This window comes from Hoplias malabaricus, chromosome 11, assembly GCF_029633855.1.
Source record: "Hoplias malabaricus isolate fHopMal1 chromosome 11, fHopMal1.hap1, whole genome shotgun sequence".
In the NCBI taxonomy this organism is placed as follows: Eukaryota; Metazoa; Chordata; class Actinopteri; order Characiformes; family Erythrinidae; genus Hoplias; species Hoplias malabaricus.
The window spans coordinates 8769762-8791280 of record NC_089810.1 but is presented as its reverse complement, the minus strand read 5'-3'; the positions used below and the strand labels follow the sequence as shown (position 1 = coordinate 8791280).

The following is a 21519-nucleotide window of genomic DNA, read 5'->3' as shown; positions in this document are numbered from 1 at the left end:
GGACTCGGCCCTGTTAATGAACACGCTGCACTGGCAGCAAGGCCCAGTCTGATCAAAAATACATACAGAGCAGAGCAGAGCGCTGCAGCCAAGAGACGCCTGAACCCACACAACCCGCACTTTCAAAACCAGGACTGATGTCTTCAGAGTGCGCCGCCACTCAGCTCTCACTCGTACACGCACACACACGTACGCGCACACAAACAGAGACATACACACAACCTCCTGGGTGTCAGCTTAGCCTTGCTCTCGGACGCACATACACAGACGCACTTATGTAGAGTACTCAAGCAGTGCTGTAGACTCCTGTTCTTTCCCACCGGCTCCTTGTTTTTGGAAAGATATTTTTGGAAATATGTAAGATCTGATGTTGTCACAGCTTCCAAAAAAAATTGCAGCAGCTTTTCTCTACACATCCCCTCCCCTGCACCTTTTCTTTCCCTTAAAGCACATTTGATTTTGTTTTTGTTTTCGGGTATGTATCATTTCTGCGTGTCTCGCCTCTTCTGTGTTCAGTTTGTCTTACAAAAAACATAAGAGTCTCTCAGAGCCTGTGTGCTTATGTGTTTTATTTCGACAGGGATCCACTGTGATAACGTGTGCCCTCAGGGTTTCTGGGGGCCCAACTGTTCCATGACCTGCTCATGCCAGAATGGAGGCTCGTGCTCCCCTGAGGATGGTACCTGTGTGTGTGCTCCAGGCTACCGCGGCACCTCCTGCAAAAGAAGTAAGCCTTCCTAGTGAGATGCTCACACTCTCTTTATCTGTCTCTTTTTCTCAAAAGAGCCCTTAAATTCCAGTCTCTGGTTTTAACCCTCCCAGGTGTGCCTTGGGATATGCCACTATGTTCATTGTATTTATCACCTAGAGACACCTCATTGTTTACTTACTTTCCAATCCAAATGACCAAGAAGTATGGTTTTCTAGTGTCAAGAGAAAGAGAAGAAATAATATATTCTTAGCAAAAAGTACTTTAAAGCCTAGACCACTAAACAATATAATTTACCAGTAAACAAAATACTGTAAGGTGTACAACCTTAGTTACAGATTCCATTCTTTTCGAGAGACATGGTTTTTTTATTTGTTAAAGAAACTGGATATATATTTTACACCTGCAAAGTCTTGTAGGCTGATTATACTTTCTGTTTCTCACAATCCAAATAATGCTAAACACATTCAGTTATGTTAAGGCCTGTGCTCTGAGGTCAGCCAAGCTGTTTCTTTGTTGGATTATCAAATTCTTTTCTTCTTTGACTATTGCTTTTCTCAGCAATAGATTTTTCAGATCTCTTTGACATTCTTTTACACACTGGAATCAAACGTGAATATAGTACATTATGAATCTTTGCTATTAATTCTGTTAATATGTAGAAGCGTACCAAAACAATAGAAATGACTCTAGACCTCGTAAGTGTTAAAATCCTTGAAACTAGCAAAAGCATATGATGTGAACCAGGGAGGGTCATGTTCACTACATCCAGACACTGACTCTTGAGTTGTCAAGAGTGGGGTTGCCTAGAGAAGGCTGAGGAGTACAGCACTTAGCCCCGGGTTTATAAATGCGGCCGCGCAAACCCTTCATCATGGAGCAGGTCTTAATCACTCCAGCTGCACTCCTGGCTCCGAATCCCGGCTAGAGCCGGGGGGGGGGCACGGGTGGTCTTCATCAGAGAAGGCTCTCACATCCGCTCTCCTTCTCTCTCTACCAGCATGCTCAAGTGATAAGCCTGCTGATTGCTGGGCATTTTCAAGGGGTCGAAACCTGTAAATAGAAGCCAGCAACAAAAATATGTGAACATTTGTGAGGGAGAAGGGTTTGTGTTTGTGTGTGTGTGTGTGTGTGTGTGTGTTTAGGGATTAGAGAGCAGAGAGAAAAAGGACGTGATTAATCTTCCCCACACTGCTCACTGTTCTACAATTATCTTAATTACAAAGGGTCTACCGCCCATAGAAGGAAAGGTCAGGCCCGTGCTGCTTTCCCTCACTACTTAGTGCTACAGCAATTAAAGCAAATCAAGATCCTAATGAAGAAAAATGAGTGAGGTGCAGCACTTCCAGACAGGCCTGAGTGACAGAGAGAGACTAGAACCTCACACTCTGCGTGACAATGAGGTGGACAATACAAAAAAGAAAAGAAAATAACAAAGCCTGTAATTCAGTCCCCTCAATCTCAGTCATCAAGCCTCCTCTCTGTTACTGGGCGTATTGTGATTACTGGCTATGATTAAGACCTGTTTTTGATAATGAAGATGCTGTAACCTTTCAGAAACAGGTTTTCATTTTTGTACTGTACAGTACATCCGAAATCCTTGTACTTACTTTAGGAGACTCTCTTTGCACTTTGCTTTGATTCTTTCTCTTTTTTTCATTTACTTTGCTCTACTTTCTCTTATAGTTTCTCAGTGGACCTCGATGCTAATGGAACTGATAAATATTAATGGTCAACAGCTACTTTGTTTATTTGTGACACTCTTTTCTTCTTTCTAGTATTTCTCTATGCTTTAACATTTAGAAGCCGATGTAAATGTTATTTTCTATGGATACTATCGAATACAATTAAGTAAATATACCATTAATTACTTATTTACCTACTGAATAACTTGTACATTCAGGAATCATTCTGTAGCAGCAGCTTTGAGTCTGCTCTTCAGACATTATTCTGTTTGTTTTAGTGCCAGCAAATGACAAATGTGGCAAAAAATTAATGTTTTAGTTCCTCAAAACAAGATGGAATAGCAATTAATTCTCATCTCGTTTAGATCAGTGTGAAATATCTCATCATCCCTTCTGCTGAAAACACAGATGTGAGAGATATTAGAACTCTAAAATCTTCACTTCCAAACGAATTTCAGCTTGTTTCAGTAAGCAACAAGTTTGGAATATTTATTATAAATGTTCTCTATGCTTTTACATACCTTTATATAAATGATAAAATAATATAAATGTCCGAACATAAATGCACGCGCATTGTAGACAGACATTCGACTCTCCATTTTCATTCATTTATTCATTATCTGTAAGCGCTTATCCAATTCAGGGTCGCGGTGGGTCCAGAGCCTACCTGGAATCATTGGGCGCAAGGCGGGAATACACCCTGGAGGGGGCGCCAGTCCTTCACAGGGCAACACACACTCACACACACATTCACTCACACACACGGACACTTTTGAGTCGCCAATCCACCTACCAACGTGTGTTTTTGACTGTGGGAGGAAACCGGAGCACCCAGAGGAAACCCACGCGGACACGGGGAGAACACACCAACTCCTCACAGACAGTCACCCGGAGCGGGAATCGAACCCACAACCTCCAGGCCCCTGGAGCTGTGTGACTGTCACACTACCTGCTGCGCCACCGTGCCGCCCCGCTCTCCATTTTGTAATCTCCAAAAATAAGAACCTCATATTAATACTTGGAACTAAGGTCATCTTGCTCCATGTCAGGTGTCGGTTAGTGGGGCATTAAGCCTGCAGCTGTGGAGCAGTGAAACGTTCTCTGAGTGACACAGTACCATCGAATTCTTTTGGGATGAGTTGGGGTGGCTTTCATGATCTAAAACAAATCATCCAACATCAGTACCTGACAGTAGTAATGCTCCTGAGGCTTAATGCCGTCAAGTTCTCACAGAAATGTACAAACATCTAGTATAAAGCCTTCCCAGAATAGTACAGGCTGTTAATGCAGCAAGGGGCGGTTCTGCCTGTTCTGGATGAGCAATATTTGGCTGCAGAGTGTATTGTTTGTGTTCTGAGAGTTCTGAGATACAGACTCCTGTATCCCTGTTTTTCCTCACATTTGTCCTCTTTTCTGTTTTCTTTCCTCTTCTCTCTGGCAGTCTGTTCTCCTGGGTTCTATGGCCACCGCTGCAGTCAGACGTGTCCTCAGTGTGTCCACAGTACTGGTCCCTGCCATCACATCACAGGCCACTGCGAATGCCTGTCTGGCTTTTTTGGCCCACTGTGCAACCAAGGCAAGTTAATGCACTCTCCTCGTTTCTTCCGCCCTCTCTCTCTGGGTCTGTCTGTCTCTCTCTCTCTGTCCTCTGTTCCCTTCAGATCCTTGGAGGCCCTTGCTACTGATCATATCAATGGAAAGAGTTAAGAGGGAAAAGTTCTCTGTACTGCGAACACAAAGACAAGTGGATTGCACGTATCCAATGTTTAAACTGTCTGTCGTCCAGCTGATGCAACAATTGTTCACACACATCAAGTTTATTACAGAGAACGATGACAGCTTACGGCGCGTGCCTTTAATGAAAAGACATGATGTTAGAACTCAAATACACCTGCAGAGACACAGATTCCATGTTAAATTATAATCACATGAAACCAATCCAGATAATGTTTAACTTAGTTTAGTTGTGATTACTTTTTTGCCATACATTTTGATCCTGGTAAACTGTGGTGCTGTTTGGGGCACAGGGCACGGTGCCCATCTGCAGCATACTGAGCTGACTGAGCGTCTCTACCACAGTGCAGATAATTGGCATTATCACTGACACACTGACAAATAACCTTCAGAGAAAATCTGAATATTGCTGAGGCCGTTCTTTCTGACTGAGACAAACAGTGAAGAGTCAGGTCGATACCACAGCACTCTTGTTCAATGCACTTGAACAGGAGAGGCAAAGGAAGACAAGCGAATAAACTCATAGACAGAGAAGGCAAATCGTTTGCTGCGGTATTCAGCAGCCTGCAAGATTTACCTGAAGCAGAAAAGAGATAATATTGGCTTTAATTGTGCTTTCACACTGGAACACACATGATTCAGCACACCAGCTTGTTAGCTAGCCTATGAATATAACGTGTTAAAGCAGAAAAGGCCTGGCAAATCTATGTGTATAGCACATTGCATTCACAAAGGCAGTTCAATATGCTCCACATAAATAAGAGAAAAGAGCATTACACTGAAAGGGAATTAAAGACAAGGTGTATAAAGTGTATAAAATAAAATGTGCATGAGGTTAAATCAACTGTGTTAGGACCTTGATACTTCAGGCTATACATGTCTCACAGGCTGTAACTCAGTAGAGATATATGTGACTGTTTATTTTTTATTCTCTCTGAGATCTGTCTAGTGCCTCTGTCTTTTAAACTGTCTGTGCATATAGATATTGAGGTGAAAAAATTATTTCCCGCTGATTGGTCAGCCAGTGTTGTTCTTGACCTCATGTCAAAGCAATTTTTATAAATATAGACCTTCAATTAAAAAACAAATTAAAAAAATCAACTAAGCTAACTTTGCTACTACTGCCAAAGCTGGCTGGTTTCTCTCACTAGTCTTCTAATATTAGTTCAAGGTCCCACAGTGTTAGCTTGCATTGGCAATGATACCAACTTCATGATACAGGTGGTCTTGTCACATTCCTGTAAGATGGATAAAACATATCGATTTTGAACAGTTGTATTTAACACAGGTTGCGATGTTGGCAATTTTTGAGACCACCCTTTTTTTTTTTTTTTTAATCAGGGAGCATGGTTAAGAGTTCTTAATTATAAAACAATTACAAACCTACAAAAGTTTTTTAATCTACAGCTTGAATCTTACAAGGATTTTCAAACCAGATACTAACTTACTAAGCAACCATGGCTATGCACACCTTGATTGGCTCGGCTGTATTGCAAAAATGAAAGCTTGTCAGTTGTTAAAGTCATGTCAATAATTCAACATCACACTCTCAGTGAATATAAATCCATGGTAGCACTGTAACATGTCAAGGAGGAGGGGTAACCCTGGGGTCTCCAGACTTTTCTGAAGCTTTAACTACACTGCGAGGATGAAGCCTTTGAGTAGTTATTAATAAGCCATGCCTCCCCTCCAGCATTTGAAGTCTGTATTTGTAATCCTACATTAAGACACTCAAAACAGTCATTACCCCTTCAGTGTAGGGAACAGCCTGTTTGTGCTCAGGTGACACACTACACAAATGGCCAGACTTGCACATATGTAACAAATTTTTATTAAACTTCACTTTATGAACTTACTAGCCACAACAGGAGAAGTCATATATCTAATTAATTGTGAGTTTAAAAAAATTGCCACCTGACATTTGTTCATGAAACCTAGCAGCAAATATGCCGAAGAATTACCCAGGAAGTTTATTATAGGTTTCTCCTTAATGATCAGTCATTTTCCAGTTCAGCTTTATGTATGAGACTCATGGTGGAGCACAGCTCATTCATGCAACTCTGCATGTTGCTGCTATAAACCATTTACTTGAAGCCAGTTGGATTCTTCACTTGTCGTTTGGATGATGGTCGTGTAAATGTTGTGACCCATTGCTCAGAATTTATGAAAAAAAGAGTCATATCAGAATGTGTCAGACTCTTTAGACCTGGTGGACCACAGCTCTGCAGAGTTTAGCATTCCGCCTCATTAAGTACATCTGATTCAACTAAGCAGCTAATTAGGAAAGGCTTTGTGAGTTGAATTTAAAGTAAGAGAAAAGGGAAGACATTCATTATTGCACAGTTGCAGCCCACTAGGTATGGAATCTGACTTCGACCCCTTAGGTTAAAGAACTAATAGCAGAGGTGGTCAAGTAGCTTAAGCTCATTAAATACATGAACATCTTATCCAGAGCAACTTATAAATGTAATAATCTTATAAACCTGGGTGAATGCAGTGTTAGGAGTCTTGTCCAAGGACTCTGGTATAGTGTAGTGTACCTGCCCAAGCTGAGAAACATGAAGAACTGATGTTACCTATTATGCAATACCAACTCTAAAAAAGTTGAAGCTTGAAAATAAAATAAAAAATAATCAAAGCTAAGTTATATCAAGTTTGGCGTTCTATGCTTTCGATTCAGTTCTCACTTGATCTGTAACATGTTAAATCTCATCCATCAGTTACAATTCAGATGATGTCAAAAGAACATATTGAATGAAACAATGAATCAGTGCCCAAAGGTCAATGGCTAAAAGGCAGATGTATGTGCAGTAGCAGATTTTCTCACTTTTTCACACTGTATGTCAAAACATATTTAACACCCTTTATAATTGTACTTGGCTCCATTATGGGTCACAGATGTTGAGGTGTGCACACACAGCTTGGGTATTCTCCATAGAAAAAAAAAAAAGAAAGTAAATGGAACGCTCTACAGCCATGCTCAATGACAGTGTGGGTTAGTGGAGAATGAAGTTTCCCAGCTTTGACTGTGGAACAATGGTCGTTGGAGTGGCGTTTGTGGTCCAGAACTTATAATCCTACATCAGTCCCTTACCTCAGCTGTGCTCTTATTGCTGAATACCATTAAATCCTCAGTGGAATGTTCCAACACTATAAAAATTTCCTACTGTTAAAGATAAAGTTTATAGCTTGTAAACACTGCTGATGTCTATGTAGGGCTTCAATTTGTTGGGGTTTTTTTTGTTTTTTTATTATTATTATTATATAGAAGGTTATTATATTCATTCAAGAGTCTCCAGCTTCTACCCCAGTGATGGAAAATCTCTATAGACAGACAAGCACTGAAGGCTTCTGCAATATCCCTCTTAATGACTCAAAGATTAAACCATCACAATTCTGCTGGAGATCAGCATTAATTAGGAAACAACTAATATCCCGAAGTCTCCAAACTAAGATAAACCTGCATCATTTTTTTCCACACTGAGATTTATATTCATTGACAGCTGTTTGAATGGAGGGTGCTCGTCTGCAGCTGGAGAAGAGTAAATATTGATTGTGGGGTAACAGTAGTACAGACATATACAAGTGATTTAAGTGAGTTTTGGGTCAATGAGGCAGATTTCCAGCTCAAACTAATGAACCTTAACATCTACCTCCTGTCCCACAGCACCCAACTGAGGATAGACTTCTAAATGAAATATAGATATAACTTCTCATAATAATTAACTAGTCCTTTCATGAATTAGGGAAAGGCAGTGGGCATATATAGAATTCACTTTCATGGCTTTCAGAGCTGTCTCATGAATAAATGTTTAATATGTTAAAGGAGAAAAAGGATAGGGTCGGGAAAAGGGGGGTGAGGCAAGAAACCATACTGGTGTTAATTTGTCCGGATGATCATTACTGGAAGAAAAGCAGGGCTCAGAGGAAGCGTCTGTAGTTTGGCGTGTGTTGGCATCCTCTGCCATCCCAAGTTCAAGCCCACGTGTCCAGGAGAGCTTTAATGAAGCTCTGCCAGGCCAAGAACAACACTGAGAAACACAGCCGAGACTGTGCCCTGCAACCAAAGAGCAGAGAAGCTCCCTCTGGCTAATAAGAACCTCTTTGAGGGAGTTGAAAGAGCGCTTTCCTCAAGGATAGAGGAGGGCCATGGAGATATGATTATTAAAATAAGCCACTGTCACAAAGATTTAATTTCAACTTTCTTTAAAGGAAGACACCTTATCTGATTCCATTGTGCTGTTCCATTTTTCCTACATGACAGAGATGGCTGTTTACCCGTCGCTGGGGTCTCTCCTTGTCTTTGGTGAGGGGGTGAAGACCCTTTTGTATGTACCTGATTGAATCCCCTCCTCCTTGCCCTCTTCCTCCAAACCAAGAGTAGAGGGTAGAGGGTGAAAAAAGACCTGATGGAACTTTAATCTGAAATGAAATCTCTAATTGAGTAGAGTGTCAGAAGGCGGCTGAAATATTCGTTTTATTAAAAATGTACACAAGCGCTATTTTAATTCCGTGGCACATCAGTCGTCCTTGTTCTTGTACATGGAGAGTAGAGGTGGCACAGATGGATAAACGGGGCGCTGATAGATGTGCAGTGCTCTGCTCTGAGGCCTTATGAAACAATGCCACATGGCCAACGTTCACACGGCCCCTTCATAGCATCTTGCATTGCAAATACTGTGACCCTGGGGAATGTCATGTGCCTTGGTGTGGAGATAAGTCTAAAACCATTTGTGCTTTAGATCGTTTGAGGGGTATAGAGCAATTTCTTTGAAAAACTGTCACCTTGAAGAGATTAATTTCATTATTACTTAACTGCAATTGACAAATAAAAAATCTTTATAAGGCTTTTATATAATAACCTTTATAAGGTAGTAAGGAACTCACAGCATATTTTTTTAGAATATAAACTAAGCTGATGTGATGTAATAGAGCTGATTACCGTCATGCTGTACATCTCTAATAATTTTGCTATGTTTAAAAATTTTAAATGAGTCAATAATTTACACAACACACAAACTATAGTCTATAAGTAGATGTAATTATCTCTCGAGCAATGGAAAATGTGTTTTTGACATGGCATGATAAAATACAGTAATGATGGTTATGGTACAACTGTTTCTACTTTGGCCCTATCATCGGAAGACTGCAAATTTAATCCCCAGCGATGTCATCCAAGGCCAGGAGTCCAAATCACAGCAACTGGCCTCGCTCCCTGAGGTTGGCCTTACTTCCCTCACTCAACACAGTGCTAGCCAATAAAAGTGTCTTTTAGCTGACAATCAGAACTTTAGTTACTGTACTCCTCTAAGTGTGATGAGCTATCCAATAACGCTCTGTTGGTAGCAAAAAAATAAAAAAGATCATGTGATCGGGGGAGACCTAGCTAGTGGTCGAAACGGGTTATCTGGAATTTGGAGAGGAAATTAGGTTCAAAGTTTCTAGTGATCTATGTGACTGAATCAAATTGTTCAGTTAAGTTCAGAATATTTTTGGTTTGGCAATAGATCAGTCAAGTGAAAATAACAAATTTAAAGACACTTTTTAAAATAATTGCAATTATTCAGACAGGGCAGAAATCATGGAATCACCTAGAATATATCCACCTTGTCTTTACATCATAGCAAATTAACAAATCACATATGACACAAAGTCTAATAGGTGGATATTCTGTCTTCATAAATCAAACCACAAACAAATTCAATTACAAACCCAATTTCCAAAAAAGTTAGGATATGTTTTAAAAATGTAAGTCTTTTTTCAGTGTTTTCATTGAACAACTGAATTTAATTTAGTAAATATCAGAATATGTTTGTGTGCCTGTAAATCACACAGGTAAACAAAATAAAGTTGCAGAGTTAATAAGATATTCAATATACATTTGAATATTAAAACATTTCATAATAAGCAGATGAACTGTTATCTGGTGATGGTATCAAGATTTGAATATTTTTCACTATGTACTATGCATAATATTATACAAAGATTGAGGTAATCTGGAGAAATCTCAGTCTGTGTAGGGAATGGGTGACCTTTGAGCCCTTAGATGGCATGGAATGAGAAACTCTCAAGCTACCTTAATAAATAAAGACAAATGGGCTAGGGAGCACTTTGGAAAATCCTTGTCACATACCACTGTCCGCCGCAACATCAAGAAATGCCACATCAGCACTTTTCCACCGTGGAACTGGTTCAGTTCCTTCTTGCACACCAAAGTTTAAGCAGTTGCAGGTGCATTTCCACCAACTAAAACAAGAAAAAAAAACTGAAATGTTAACTTCCATCTGGAACAAAGAAAGATGTTATTCTTCACAAAATGTGGCGATGTGTGTGGGCAGGTAAAAAAAAAAAGTAGAAAAAGTACAGAAACTAAATGATTAAGGCTCGGTGGACATGTTATCCACTTTCTAATTTGAAAACAGAAACGAAAATGGCAAGGGGATTAGAAATGAAATGTTCCATCTGTTTTCTGGAGCTGTGGCCCACATGATTCAAGGTGATTTCACTATGATCTGAACCCACTGTAAATACTTTGATAACTCTATATGTTTATCTGTGGCTCTGGCACTTGGTCTTGGTTTAATCTTGGCTCCATTCAAATATGCGTCAGTTCACTGAAGGGTACTAAGGTTCTAAGATTCCTGAACAGAACTAGCTCAAGAACCAAAATTACACAATATTTTTTTCTTTCATGACATTCACCATGTCAGATTAGCACTATAAATCTGTGCCGTGTCTTGGTCAGGAGGCTGGCAACACTACACATTTGACAGAGACCATTCTTCAAGTTCCTTGTTCAAATGATGTTGTAAACCAAAAATCCACAAAATTGGGCATATATGTTTTTAACTGGACAGTGATGATATGTGAGAAGTTTCCATTGATGCGGAGCCAAACATTGGGTTTTTAGAGAGACATGCTGTCAATGCGATGTCTTATTCTGGTCCAATGTTATTTTACAAGACATCACGTTTTGCAAGACAGCGCCAGGGTTCATTCTGTATGTGCTACAGCAACATGGCTTTGTAGACTCAGAGTGCATGTGCTTGACTGACTTGCCTGCAGTCCAGATCCATCTGCTATGGTACATCTTGAAGAGGACAGTCAGGAAATTCAGACTTTCTGGCAGCTGAAATCTTATGTCATTCTTGTAAGCAGGAATGCGCAAAAATTAATGCTTACAAAATTTTAACAATTAGTATCCTCATTTCCCAAATGATTAAACAGTGTAATTAAAAGTAAAGGTGATGTAACACAGTGGTAAATATGCCTCTCTCCCAGCTTTTTTAAAGTTGTAGGCATTAAATTATAAATATTTTTTTTATTTACAAAATACTGTCAAATGGACTGGTGTCCAGTGATTCTGGGTATTCTCTGGACCCACCGCATCCCTGACCTGGATAAATGGTTATAGTCAGTGAATGAATGAATGGAATAAAATACAATCATGTTGTTCAAGGAAATCATAGAACCGTAATACTTTGACTTACGAGTGTAATTCATTCTGTGACCGAGCTCATTACTCAGTTTGCTCATATATCAAATTAAATTTCCCCATTAAATCACTTAAACACTCCATTAAACACTTTATTCATGTGTTTTTAAATAAGAAAAATGTCATTTATAAATAACAAATAATATATAAAAAAAAAAATACATAATAACAGAGAATGTAAAGAAAAAACAGGTTCTATTAAGTGTATTTACATTGAAGATCAGACGAAGATGCTGGCGGAGGTGGAAGATTTTGGCGGAGGAGGTTGGGGGAGGGTTTTTTTTCATGCTCTATCGCTTAGCTTAACTTACTTGCTACACGATAATGCTACAATCCTACAAAAACAGTGTTATGACAGAGATGCTTGCACGGTAAGATAACCAGTTCACTTGGTTAGGCTCGCTGGGCTATCTAGTGGTGGGTGGCGTAAGCTCACTCGCTTCTTAAAGCAAACAATTGACCTAACGACGTTGATTCACCCATAATTCAAGGTTTCACTGTATATAGTTTTTTGTTTGTAACAGATATTATAATAATTAACACAGATTATTGTTTTAATTGCATTTTATACAATGTCCCAACATTTTTGGAAATAGGGTTCCTGGAGCTGGAGTAGGTGATTTTATAGAACTGTGCGTAATGCAGAATACCATCATTCTGTCCTTTTATCAGTAAATCTTCTCTGGAAATAGCTAGTATCTGACATGGGTGAGTGCTTGGCAATATATGGACTGGCAATTGTTCTTTATGAGACATTTCCTGGTTATTTTATGTGTATAATCTAGTATTTAACTCTAGGGTCACTGCTAATCAATATAGTTTTTACTTATCACTGATGGTAAGATGAATGACTTCTATTGTAACGGGCATGTTCTCTTCCAAGGTAAAATGGCCCCATTCCACAGGGTACAAAGGGTCAATGAATGAATTAATGAGTTTGAGAATGATGTAAATCATATGCTATGGCCTTTGCTGCTGTCAGTTCTCAAACCAGATGAACACATATGGGATTTTGTACTGACATGTTAGAGAATATCTCAGCTATCATCATCAAAACAATCGTTATGCATTTGGAATACTTTTGAAAGTACAGTTTCTGATTTTTAAAATCTACAACAAGGAGAAGTGAAGCTGTTGCTTATGAACTCTGAAACAAAAACTTAAAAAAGATTTAAGCCACCCCACTTGTTTCTACACATTGTTCATTTTATAAGCTCCACTTATCCTCTAGGTGCACTTTGTATTTCTACAGATGCATATATTGTTAGCCCCCTTTAGCAGGGCAGTTTTATTTAGGTCCTCATGCTTTTTCAGCACTGGTCTGGTGACTGTTATAGCATGTGTTGCACTGGTATGAGAGAACCTGTCCCTTGCCCACTCCCTGTCCACTCTATTAGAAAAAACAACTTTGTAGATGTAAAATTAGAGATAGTAGTTGATCTGGAGCTAAACAGCAGAGGGGGTTTACAAACTCAAGCACCATTGCTGTGTCTGATCCACTCATACCAGCACAAAACACACTAACACACCACCACCATGTCAGTGTCACTGCAGCACTGAGAATGAGCCACCTCTCAATTCCTCATACCTGCTCTTCAGTGGTCCTGCAGAGGTCCTGACCGCTAAAGAACAGACTGAAAGGGAATAACAATATATTCACTACAATCCTTAACTTTAAAGTGCACCTATAAGGTCAGTGGATCTGATCAAACAGACAGACAAATGAGGTGGCTTTAACGTTAGGGCTGGTCAGTGAATGTAATATTTTACTTTTGTGACATTTGTGAAGCTTAATTTACACGTATCTAAATTTGTTTAGATGTCGCATTAAACCTTTAAAATAACACATTGTTCATCGTCAGTGATGTGGGTCCTTTAATGTGTTTATTTGTCAATTATTGGAGTTATTAATACATTCATTCATTAATTCATTGAATTAGTCTTTCGTTGTCTGTAACCGCTTATCCAGTCCAGAGCGGCGGCAGGTCCAGAGCCTACCCGGAATCACTGGGCGCACCCTGGACAGGACATCAGTCTGTCACAGGGCAACACCCAGTGGCTCACACATGTGAACAGTTTTGGATGGCCAGTCCACCTATCAACCTGTGTTTCTGAATTGTGAGAGGAAACCTGAGCAGTCAGAGGAAACCCATGCAGACACTGAGAAAACACACTAAATTCCTCACAGACGGTGACCTGAGACAGGGTGGGTATGAACCCCAAACCTCAGAACGCTGGAGGTGTGTGACAGCAGCACTCCCTGCAGAACCACTGTGCTGCCCCAACAGTAATTACTTTTATTTTATTTCAGTGCACACTTGTGCAAGTCTAAACTTTCCATACTTTATACTGAAATCAAGAAAACCATTTCTCAGAGGTATTCCTGTTATTATGTTTCCATAAAAAAGCTAAAACTGAGAAAAATACATACATACAGAAGCAAAGAACATTCGCACTTGGTTACCAAAACTGGACACCTGAAATGTGGAGTAAGGATTTATGGACAGATGAATTTCAAATTGTAGCAGGGATTGCTTGGATTGTGAGAAAATGAAAGTAAAACCTACATATAAGAATACATTTATGCATGGAATAATATCTGAAATGAATGATGTATTAAAGGCAAACTGGATGTATTTTTAATATGTCTTCTTCTATTTGGCTGATGCTGAAAAATGAGTAACTTAGTTATGAGTAAATAGTTCTAAGGCCATTTGTAAATGAAAAAAATGAGAGGGTGGTCTCTGTAACAATAATGTTTATCCAAGTCATATTTATCTTTGGGCGACACGGTGGCGCAGCAGGTAGTGTGACAGTCACACAGCTCCAGGGGCCTGGAGGTTGTGGGTTCGATTTCCCACCCCGGGTGACTGTCTGTGAGGAGTTGGTGTGTTCTCCCCGTGTCCACGTGGGTTTCCTCCGGGTGCTCCGGTTTCCTCCCACAGTCCAAAAACACACGTTGGTAGGTGGATTGGCGACTAAAAAGTGTCCGTAGGTGTGAATGTGTGTTGCCCTGTGAAGGACTGGCGCCCCCTCCAGGGTGTATTCCTGCCTTGCGCCCAATGATTCCAGGTAGGCTCTGGACCCACCGCGACCCTGAATTGGATAAGCGCTTACAGATAATGAATGAATGTTTATCTTTGGGGACCAGTAGTATTCTGTCTTATCTTTAAACTAAATGGATGTACACTCAGTAGTGGTCAGTGTAATACTGTAGTGTAGTTTTTAACTAAATGTGTATGCTGTGTTTGTCTTCAGTGTGTCCCAGCGGTCGGTATGGAAAGGCCTGCGCTGAATTGTGTTCCTGCACCAACAACGGCACCTGCAACCCCATTGATGGCTCCTGCCAGTGCTTCCCTGGCTGGATTGGAGATGACTGTTCACAGAGTATGAATAAATTAAGTTTCCTGAATATTCTGCAGATCCTCTCTTTCTCTCTCTCCCTCTCTCCTTCTTTCTCTCAGCTTCCTTCACACTATCTCTATTTCTGTCTCTCTGTTGTCTCCCTCTATCCCTGTCTGCCTTGCTCTCCCTCCCTTCGTCTTTTTTCCCTTATTCCCTTTCTTTCATTCTCATTCTTGTATCCTCTCCTATGTCCACCTTATGTAATGTCAGCGCGTAAATCATCATCACGGCCATAATTCATTCCAAAATGACCCACAAGCACCGCTGATGGAAACCGACCGTTTCCTCCATAAATTACCTCCTCGCACACTCTCAATGATTTACACAGCTCCGGAGTAGAGATATGAAACTGAGCCGAGAGCCACAATGCCTTGCAGAATTTATAGCCCACTACTGGAGGCAGTGGCTAGCCCTTTATTTATGCTGAGGTGAAAAGATGCACAAGTGAAGAATATTTCTTTCAGTGACAGTTTCATTCTTTGTATTGAAAAGCGAGGGGGAGCATGTGAGATTTTTTTTAAGTAGTGTTGATATTTTTCTTGGCTTGTGGCACATACCACATTAGGTTTAAATCATCTCTCCTGATTTCGCAAGCGATTCTGATGTTGTGGTGTGATTTACATTCTCTCTTGACAAAGTGCTGCATTTTAAAAAGACAAGGAGTATTGAGTGGTTTACACACATTGATAGAGAATATACAAGGTGCTGTTTCTATATTTAGGCCTATTTTGTGTTTTGATTCTTTATTTACAGGTTTTTAAGTGTTTGAGCTTATTGTCACTGCTGGGATACAACCTTGTATCTCCAGGATAGTAAGTGTACAGGAGATAGAAAGGCCATTCTTAACTTTGGAAAGGTAAAGACGGAAAGGATATTTCTTAAAGGAAATGAATGATGAAATAATTTATTCCAAGTCGTCCATCAGGACGTTTTCACACAGCAGAAACAACTGCATTTTCAAGTCATCTTAGAAAATGAGAAACGGAGATACAAAGTTTTGTCCTGATTGCAGAAAAAGAGAAAGCCTTTATTTGACAGTTTTTGTGGTGTCTGCAGTGTGTCCCATAGGGCAGTGGGGCCCTGACTGCCTCAACTCATGTAACTGTCACAACGGAGCCCAGTGTAGTCCCTATGATGGAGAGTGCAGGTGCAGCCCCGGGTGGACAGGCCTCTACTGCACACAGCGTGAGTCTCCCTCCATCTCTCTCTCTCTCTCTCTCTCTCTCTCTCTCTCTCACACACACACACACACACACACACAGAGACTTCTCATACACGCAGTAGACCTAATAAACCAGCGTTCAGGTTCAAACGTCCTCACATAACTTGCAGTCAAACAGCGACACCTGCTGGCACTCTGTTGGAATTGCATCAAGACACTATCAATCAAAAAGGAAACAAATTCAAAAGATCATTTTAGTCGGCATCTGGAATGGCACAGAACAGCCCTGAAATACAAAAGTAATTTTCATACAAACCACATATTACACTGCAATTTCACCTTTCTCACATCACAATAAATATGCCAGCGGTGTCCAAATGGTGCAAGCAACTGTCTTAACTGTAGCCTTTCATTTGACAGTAATCTGTCACCCATGGTCATTAAATCAATCATTTATATAATCTTGACAAAACCTCTTTTGTTTCCACTGTGTTTTCATTCATTTTTCATATCAGCAGCGTTGCGTGCTCCATTTTACACGAAGGATGATGAAATCAGTTTGTGTTTTGCTGCAATGTTTTTTTTTGCTCCAATGGGCTCATTAGCTTAGTGTCCTCACAGCGTGAACTGTGTATGTATGGGAACGTCTAAAGCAGAGCAAAGGACTTCTCTTCTAATGCATTGTAATTAACCCATATGCTTAAATAGATGTTAAATAATTACACTGTTGTGTGCCGTCTGGTTGTACAGGCTTTGATAATGTAGACTCTCATGTTCAAGACTGTTAATAGAGTCAGTAAATTTTGTCCCAGACCCTGATTAGGCCTAAACCCAGACTAACAAGGAGTTTTTAATAGTGTCATCATTAGCAGCTGCTGTTTAGTCTAAAATACACTTATATTTAGTACTTTTAAAGGAGATCAGCTTTGTAATTTGGTCTAAAAAAAGTATTTGGACTTGTGTGTCCTCCTTTAAAATGTTTACATAGTTTGGAAACAAATTTAAATTTGAACAGATTATTCCTAAATAGTAAAATCAATTCTTCGGCTTCGGAACAATTTCTTTAAAGGATTCTACAGTTTTCAATCCATAGTGCACGTCCAAGTTCATAATGTAATCAGTAGGCACACACTGCCCAACACCATTTTTAGAAAAAACAGCCCCACATTTTCCCCCTCTCTGCTTTACAGCAGCTGTAGTGTATTCTGGTTTGAATTCTTCTCCATCCTCTCGCCACACAGAAGTCTCCTATTAGTTTGATGTTGAGTTAGAAATTCATTCTGAAACAGATACTGTTTGTTGTTGTTTATGTTTTTTGAAGCAACCTAAACTAAAGTATATCGGCTGTCGTTGCCTAATATTTTTCTTCACATTATTTTGAAAGTTATGAAATTATTCTCTTTGCTCAAGTTTTCTCTTTCTCTCTCTCTCTTGATCTCGCTCTCACTCAGGATGCCCCTCAGGCTTCTATGGGCGAGACTGTGCTGAAGTGTGCCGCTGTCAGAATGGAGCAGACTGTGACCACATCACTGGTCAGTGTGCCTGCCGAACTGGCTTCATCGGAGGCAGCTGTGAGCAAAGTGAGTGACAGCGTTGAGTGTGAGCGTTAAAGAATTTTTAGGTTCACCCGTTCTTCAAATCCAACAGTAATCTTCTAATGAAAGTATGTGTGATCCATATCCACAGAAATTTAGCTGTGTATCTGTGTTATATTGCTTTAGAGTGTCCCCCTGGAACATTTGGCTATGGGTGTCAGCAGCTGTGTGAGTGTATGAACAACGCCACCTGTGACTATGTGACTGGAACTTGTTACTGCAGCCCTGGATACAAAGGGATTCGCTGTGACCAGGGTAATGACAACACACACACACACACACACACACACACACATTTAATCTTATTCATCCAGTTTCTAGCTTCCAGTTTGTTAGGTACACATAGTGTTCCATTGGTGGACAGTGTAGATGGTGTCTAATTAAATCAATTCTGTATAACAAGAGGAATATTACACTCTTTTGGATTTTCTTCTTGTAATTAAGTGAATCTAAAAGTAATTTTAGTACAAAAAAGGAGCAATCAATTTTCTTTTTTTTTTCACTAAATTGCAACTCTAACATGATTAAGAATCTAACTGCTTTTTGGTCCCTTGAATGAAGCAGACTATGCTCCAACGAGCAACGGTTTAGTACAGAAGCTCTGACACATCCAGGACACTAGGTGTCGGTATAATGACTTGTTGATTACTTGAAGAAGAACAGTTAGAGAAATGAGAGATGGCTTAATTGAATCATTAGGATGTAAATACTCAGACTAGTTCAATGAGAAAAGCTTCATTCTAGAGGAAGAGAATCAGAGTGTAAGTAATTAATGCAGTGTCTAATGTTTGCAACATAGTTCCGCAGTGGTTTAAATTCAGGGCATAAAACTTTTAAATATGCACGTTTTAAGTTGGTTTGGTGCATTCAGGGAATTGTTTGAGAAATGGTGTCCAAAGGAAACCTTTTTTGTAGATGCAGAGAACCTCATGGAACTATGTGGTAACTCACTCAAACACTCATTCACTCACACAGTTTCTCATGTGTTCACTCTCACTTGCAGTTAGGAACATGCTCTGCTTCCACTAAAGAAATGTGATTAGCCAGAAAGGGTAGCCCCATTAAAATGGCAGGCAGTGTTATATGTTAATGAAAGTATGTCCTTGTTACAGTATTGCCTCTGTTTTTTCATCATTAATATTATAAATAAAACGCAAAAGAGAAATGCAGTTTTGCTGGTTGTGTTTAATAGAGAGAAGATAGTTGTATTTGCAGTCAAACATAACCACTCTAGTTCCTCTCGTCACTATTTTAAAGATATGTGGACTGTCAAACCTCTCTACAATTACATCAAATCACTTTGAATATTCATTCATTATCTGTAACCCTTATCCAGTTCAGGGTCGCGGGGGGTCCAGAGCCTACCTCATTGGGCACATGGTGGGAATACACCCTGGAGGGGGCACTGGTCCTTCACAGGGCAACACAGACCCACACACACATTCACTCACATCTACGGACACTTTTGAGTTGCCAATCCACCTACCAACCTGTGTTTTTGGACTGTGTTAGGAAACCCACAGGGCAACACAGACACACACACATTCACTCTCACTCTCGGACACTTTTGAGTCGCCAATCCACCTACCAACGTGTGTTTTTGGACTGTGGGAGGAAACCGGAGCAGACACAGGGAGAACACACCACACTCCTCACAGACAGTCATCCGGAGGAAACCCACGCAGACACAGGGAGAACACACCACACTCCTCACAGACAGTCATCCGGAGGAAACCCACGCAGACACAGGCAGAGACAGAAAATACCCTTCAATCTGCTGTCATTGGATGTATCTACCCTCTAAAACGTCCTGACCTCAGGCAGAAGTTAATCCAGAATCTAGAAAGAGTGCAGAGAAAGGACGCTGGGCTAAACAGACATTTGTGTAGCTAGTTTAAAATTTATGGACGCACTTTGAGAAATTGGCAGCTGGCACGTAATAAACCGACAGATCTTATTTATAAATTAACAATTTCTGTTTATGTGTGTGTTTATGTATGTCAGCGGCCCTAATGATGGAGGAGCTGAATCCCTACACTAAGATCAGCCCAGCCCTGAGCTCCGAGCGCCAGTCAGCCGGCGCCGTCATGGGCATCATCTTCCTCCTTCTCATCATCATGGCCATGCTCAGCCTGTTTGTGTGGTACAGGCAGCGGCAAAGGGACAAGGGTCAGGACATGCCCAGCGTGTCCTACACACCAGCCCTGCGTATCACCAACACGGACTACTCGCTCTCTGGTGAGAAGCCCCACTGAGACAACAACCCAACAACTCGCTACTCATCAAAACGCCCTCAAAACCCCTGCGCCTCGCTTTACCTGCTTTGATCATTAGCGAGGCTGAGGAATCTTGCAGTACACTGTTGTGAATGTTGCATGAAGTTTCATTAACTCAGCCTCAGGATTTTTACTGTCTTCACTGTGCAAATGATATCAAGGCCTTTCTTGTCGATGTGTGTGCCGGGTCTGTTGCTCTATGCATCATAACTCAGCCTTTGTGCCTGGTGCAAGATTGGATTTTGCATTTTGCAAGAGTAGCATTTTATCCTCAGAGACAGGGCAGTGACAGAGCAGGATAGTTACTGTTTAGATGCAAAGTCTCTTTGTGACTCTGTGTTTTGAATAGTTTTATAGTTCTACGCTGAGTTGGCAGCTTGTTAAGTTCGCCTACCTTGTGCCTACACTAAGTGGCTGTTACATCATGTACACCCTGCATATACAGTACTGTAATTAAAGAGCAGTCACAATCATGTTACGGGGGTAGGTGACTGTAATGTTAGGAGTCTTGCCCAGGGATGCATACTGGTTTAGTGTGATGTGTTTACCAAAGCAGGGAATTGAACCCCAGAATGCCACTTTGAAGACTAAAGTCATCTGTGCTTCCCAGTACATTACACTAAGCTATTTGCATTTAAAACAACTATAAAGTACAAGTTATTCTAATGTTCCAAGTAATTTTAAACACAGTAATAAGGTTGTAGTCTTAAGTTTCTTAAAACTATTGTTCAGGGAACATTAGCAGCTTTGCTTTGAAATTTCTAATACTTTTTTTGTCTTCTCGACATTCTGTCAAACCCAGATTCAATATTCTGTCCTATCCTTTTCCTTCCTGTACTAACCTAGGTGCTGACTATAGTACCAGCTGATACAAACAATATCAAGCTATCAAAACATCCCCTTTCTCAGAAATATGGCTCTCTTTTGGTCTGGTGGCATTGATATACATTTGTGCAGGATAATTGATAGGCTAGATAGTTGGAATAGATAGATGTCCACGTCCCTGGTGTACTTGCCAGCTACTGGCTACAGATACAAGAGGGATGTGCCTTTTAAACTAACAACACATTTTGTGTGTGTGCTTCTCTCTCTGTCAGAAACATCTCAGAGCAGTAGCAGTGGTCAGTGCTTCTCCAACCCCAGCTACCACACTGTGGCCCAGTGCACCGGGCCCTCATCCAACACCAACAACCTGGACGGCACACTTACACTGAAGGCAAGCACAGATACACGCTCCATATATCCCTGACCTTTTTATGATTATGAAAAAGACCTTGAAAGTAATTAATCAAAGTGTTTTCATTGGTTTATGACAGAAAGCAGACAGGAACAGCACAGAATGGAGAGCATACTGCAATCTGAATGACCTCGGTGAGTCTCTATGCCACCTCTTTTTTTATCACTGTGTGAGAGTGCCATGCATGCAGAAATGCTCATAGAAATTCAAAACAGATTGTT

The 21519-nt window shown here is 40.4% G+C and overlaps 1 protein-coding gene across 3 annotated transcripts in view; it reads left to right on the top strand.

Moving 5' to 3' along the window:
• megf11 (multiple EGF-like-domains 11) overlaps window positions 1-21519 on the top strand; it is a 147742-nt gene that overhangs the window by 117515 nt on the left and 8708 nt on the right. For all 3 annotated transcript variants that reach the window (XM_066684558.1, XM_066684559.1, XM_066684557.1), the window contains 9 exons: window positions 581-727; window positions 3836-3970; window positions 14882-15010; window positions 16085-16213; window positions 17642-17770; window positions 17912-18040; window positions 19790-20023; window positions 21159-21277; window positions 21378-21432. In XM_066684558.1, coding sequence (XP_066540655.1) covers window positions 581-727; window positions 3836-3970; window positions 14882-15010; window positions 16085-16213; window positions 17642-17770; window positions 17912-18040; window positions 19790-20023; window positions 21159-21277; window positions 21378-21432 — 1206 coding nt within the window. The remainder of the gene's footprint in view (window positions 1-580; window positions 728-3835; window positions 3971-14881; window positions 15011-16084; window positions 16214-17641; window positions 17771-17911; window positions 18041-19789; window positions 20024-21158; window positions 21278-21377; window positions 21433-21519) is intronic.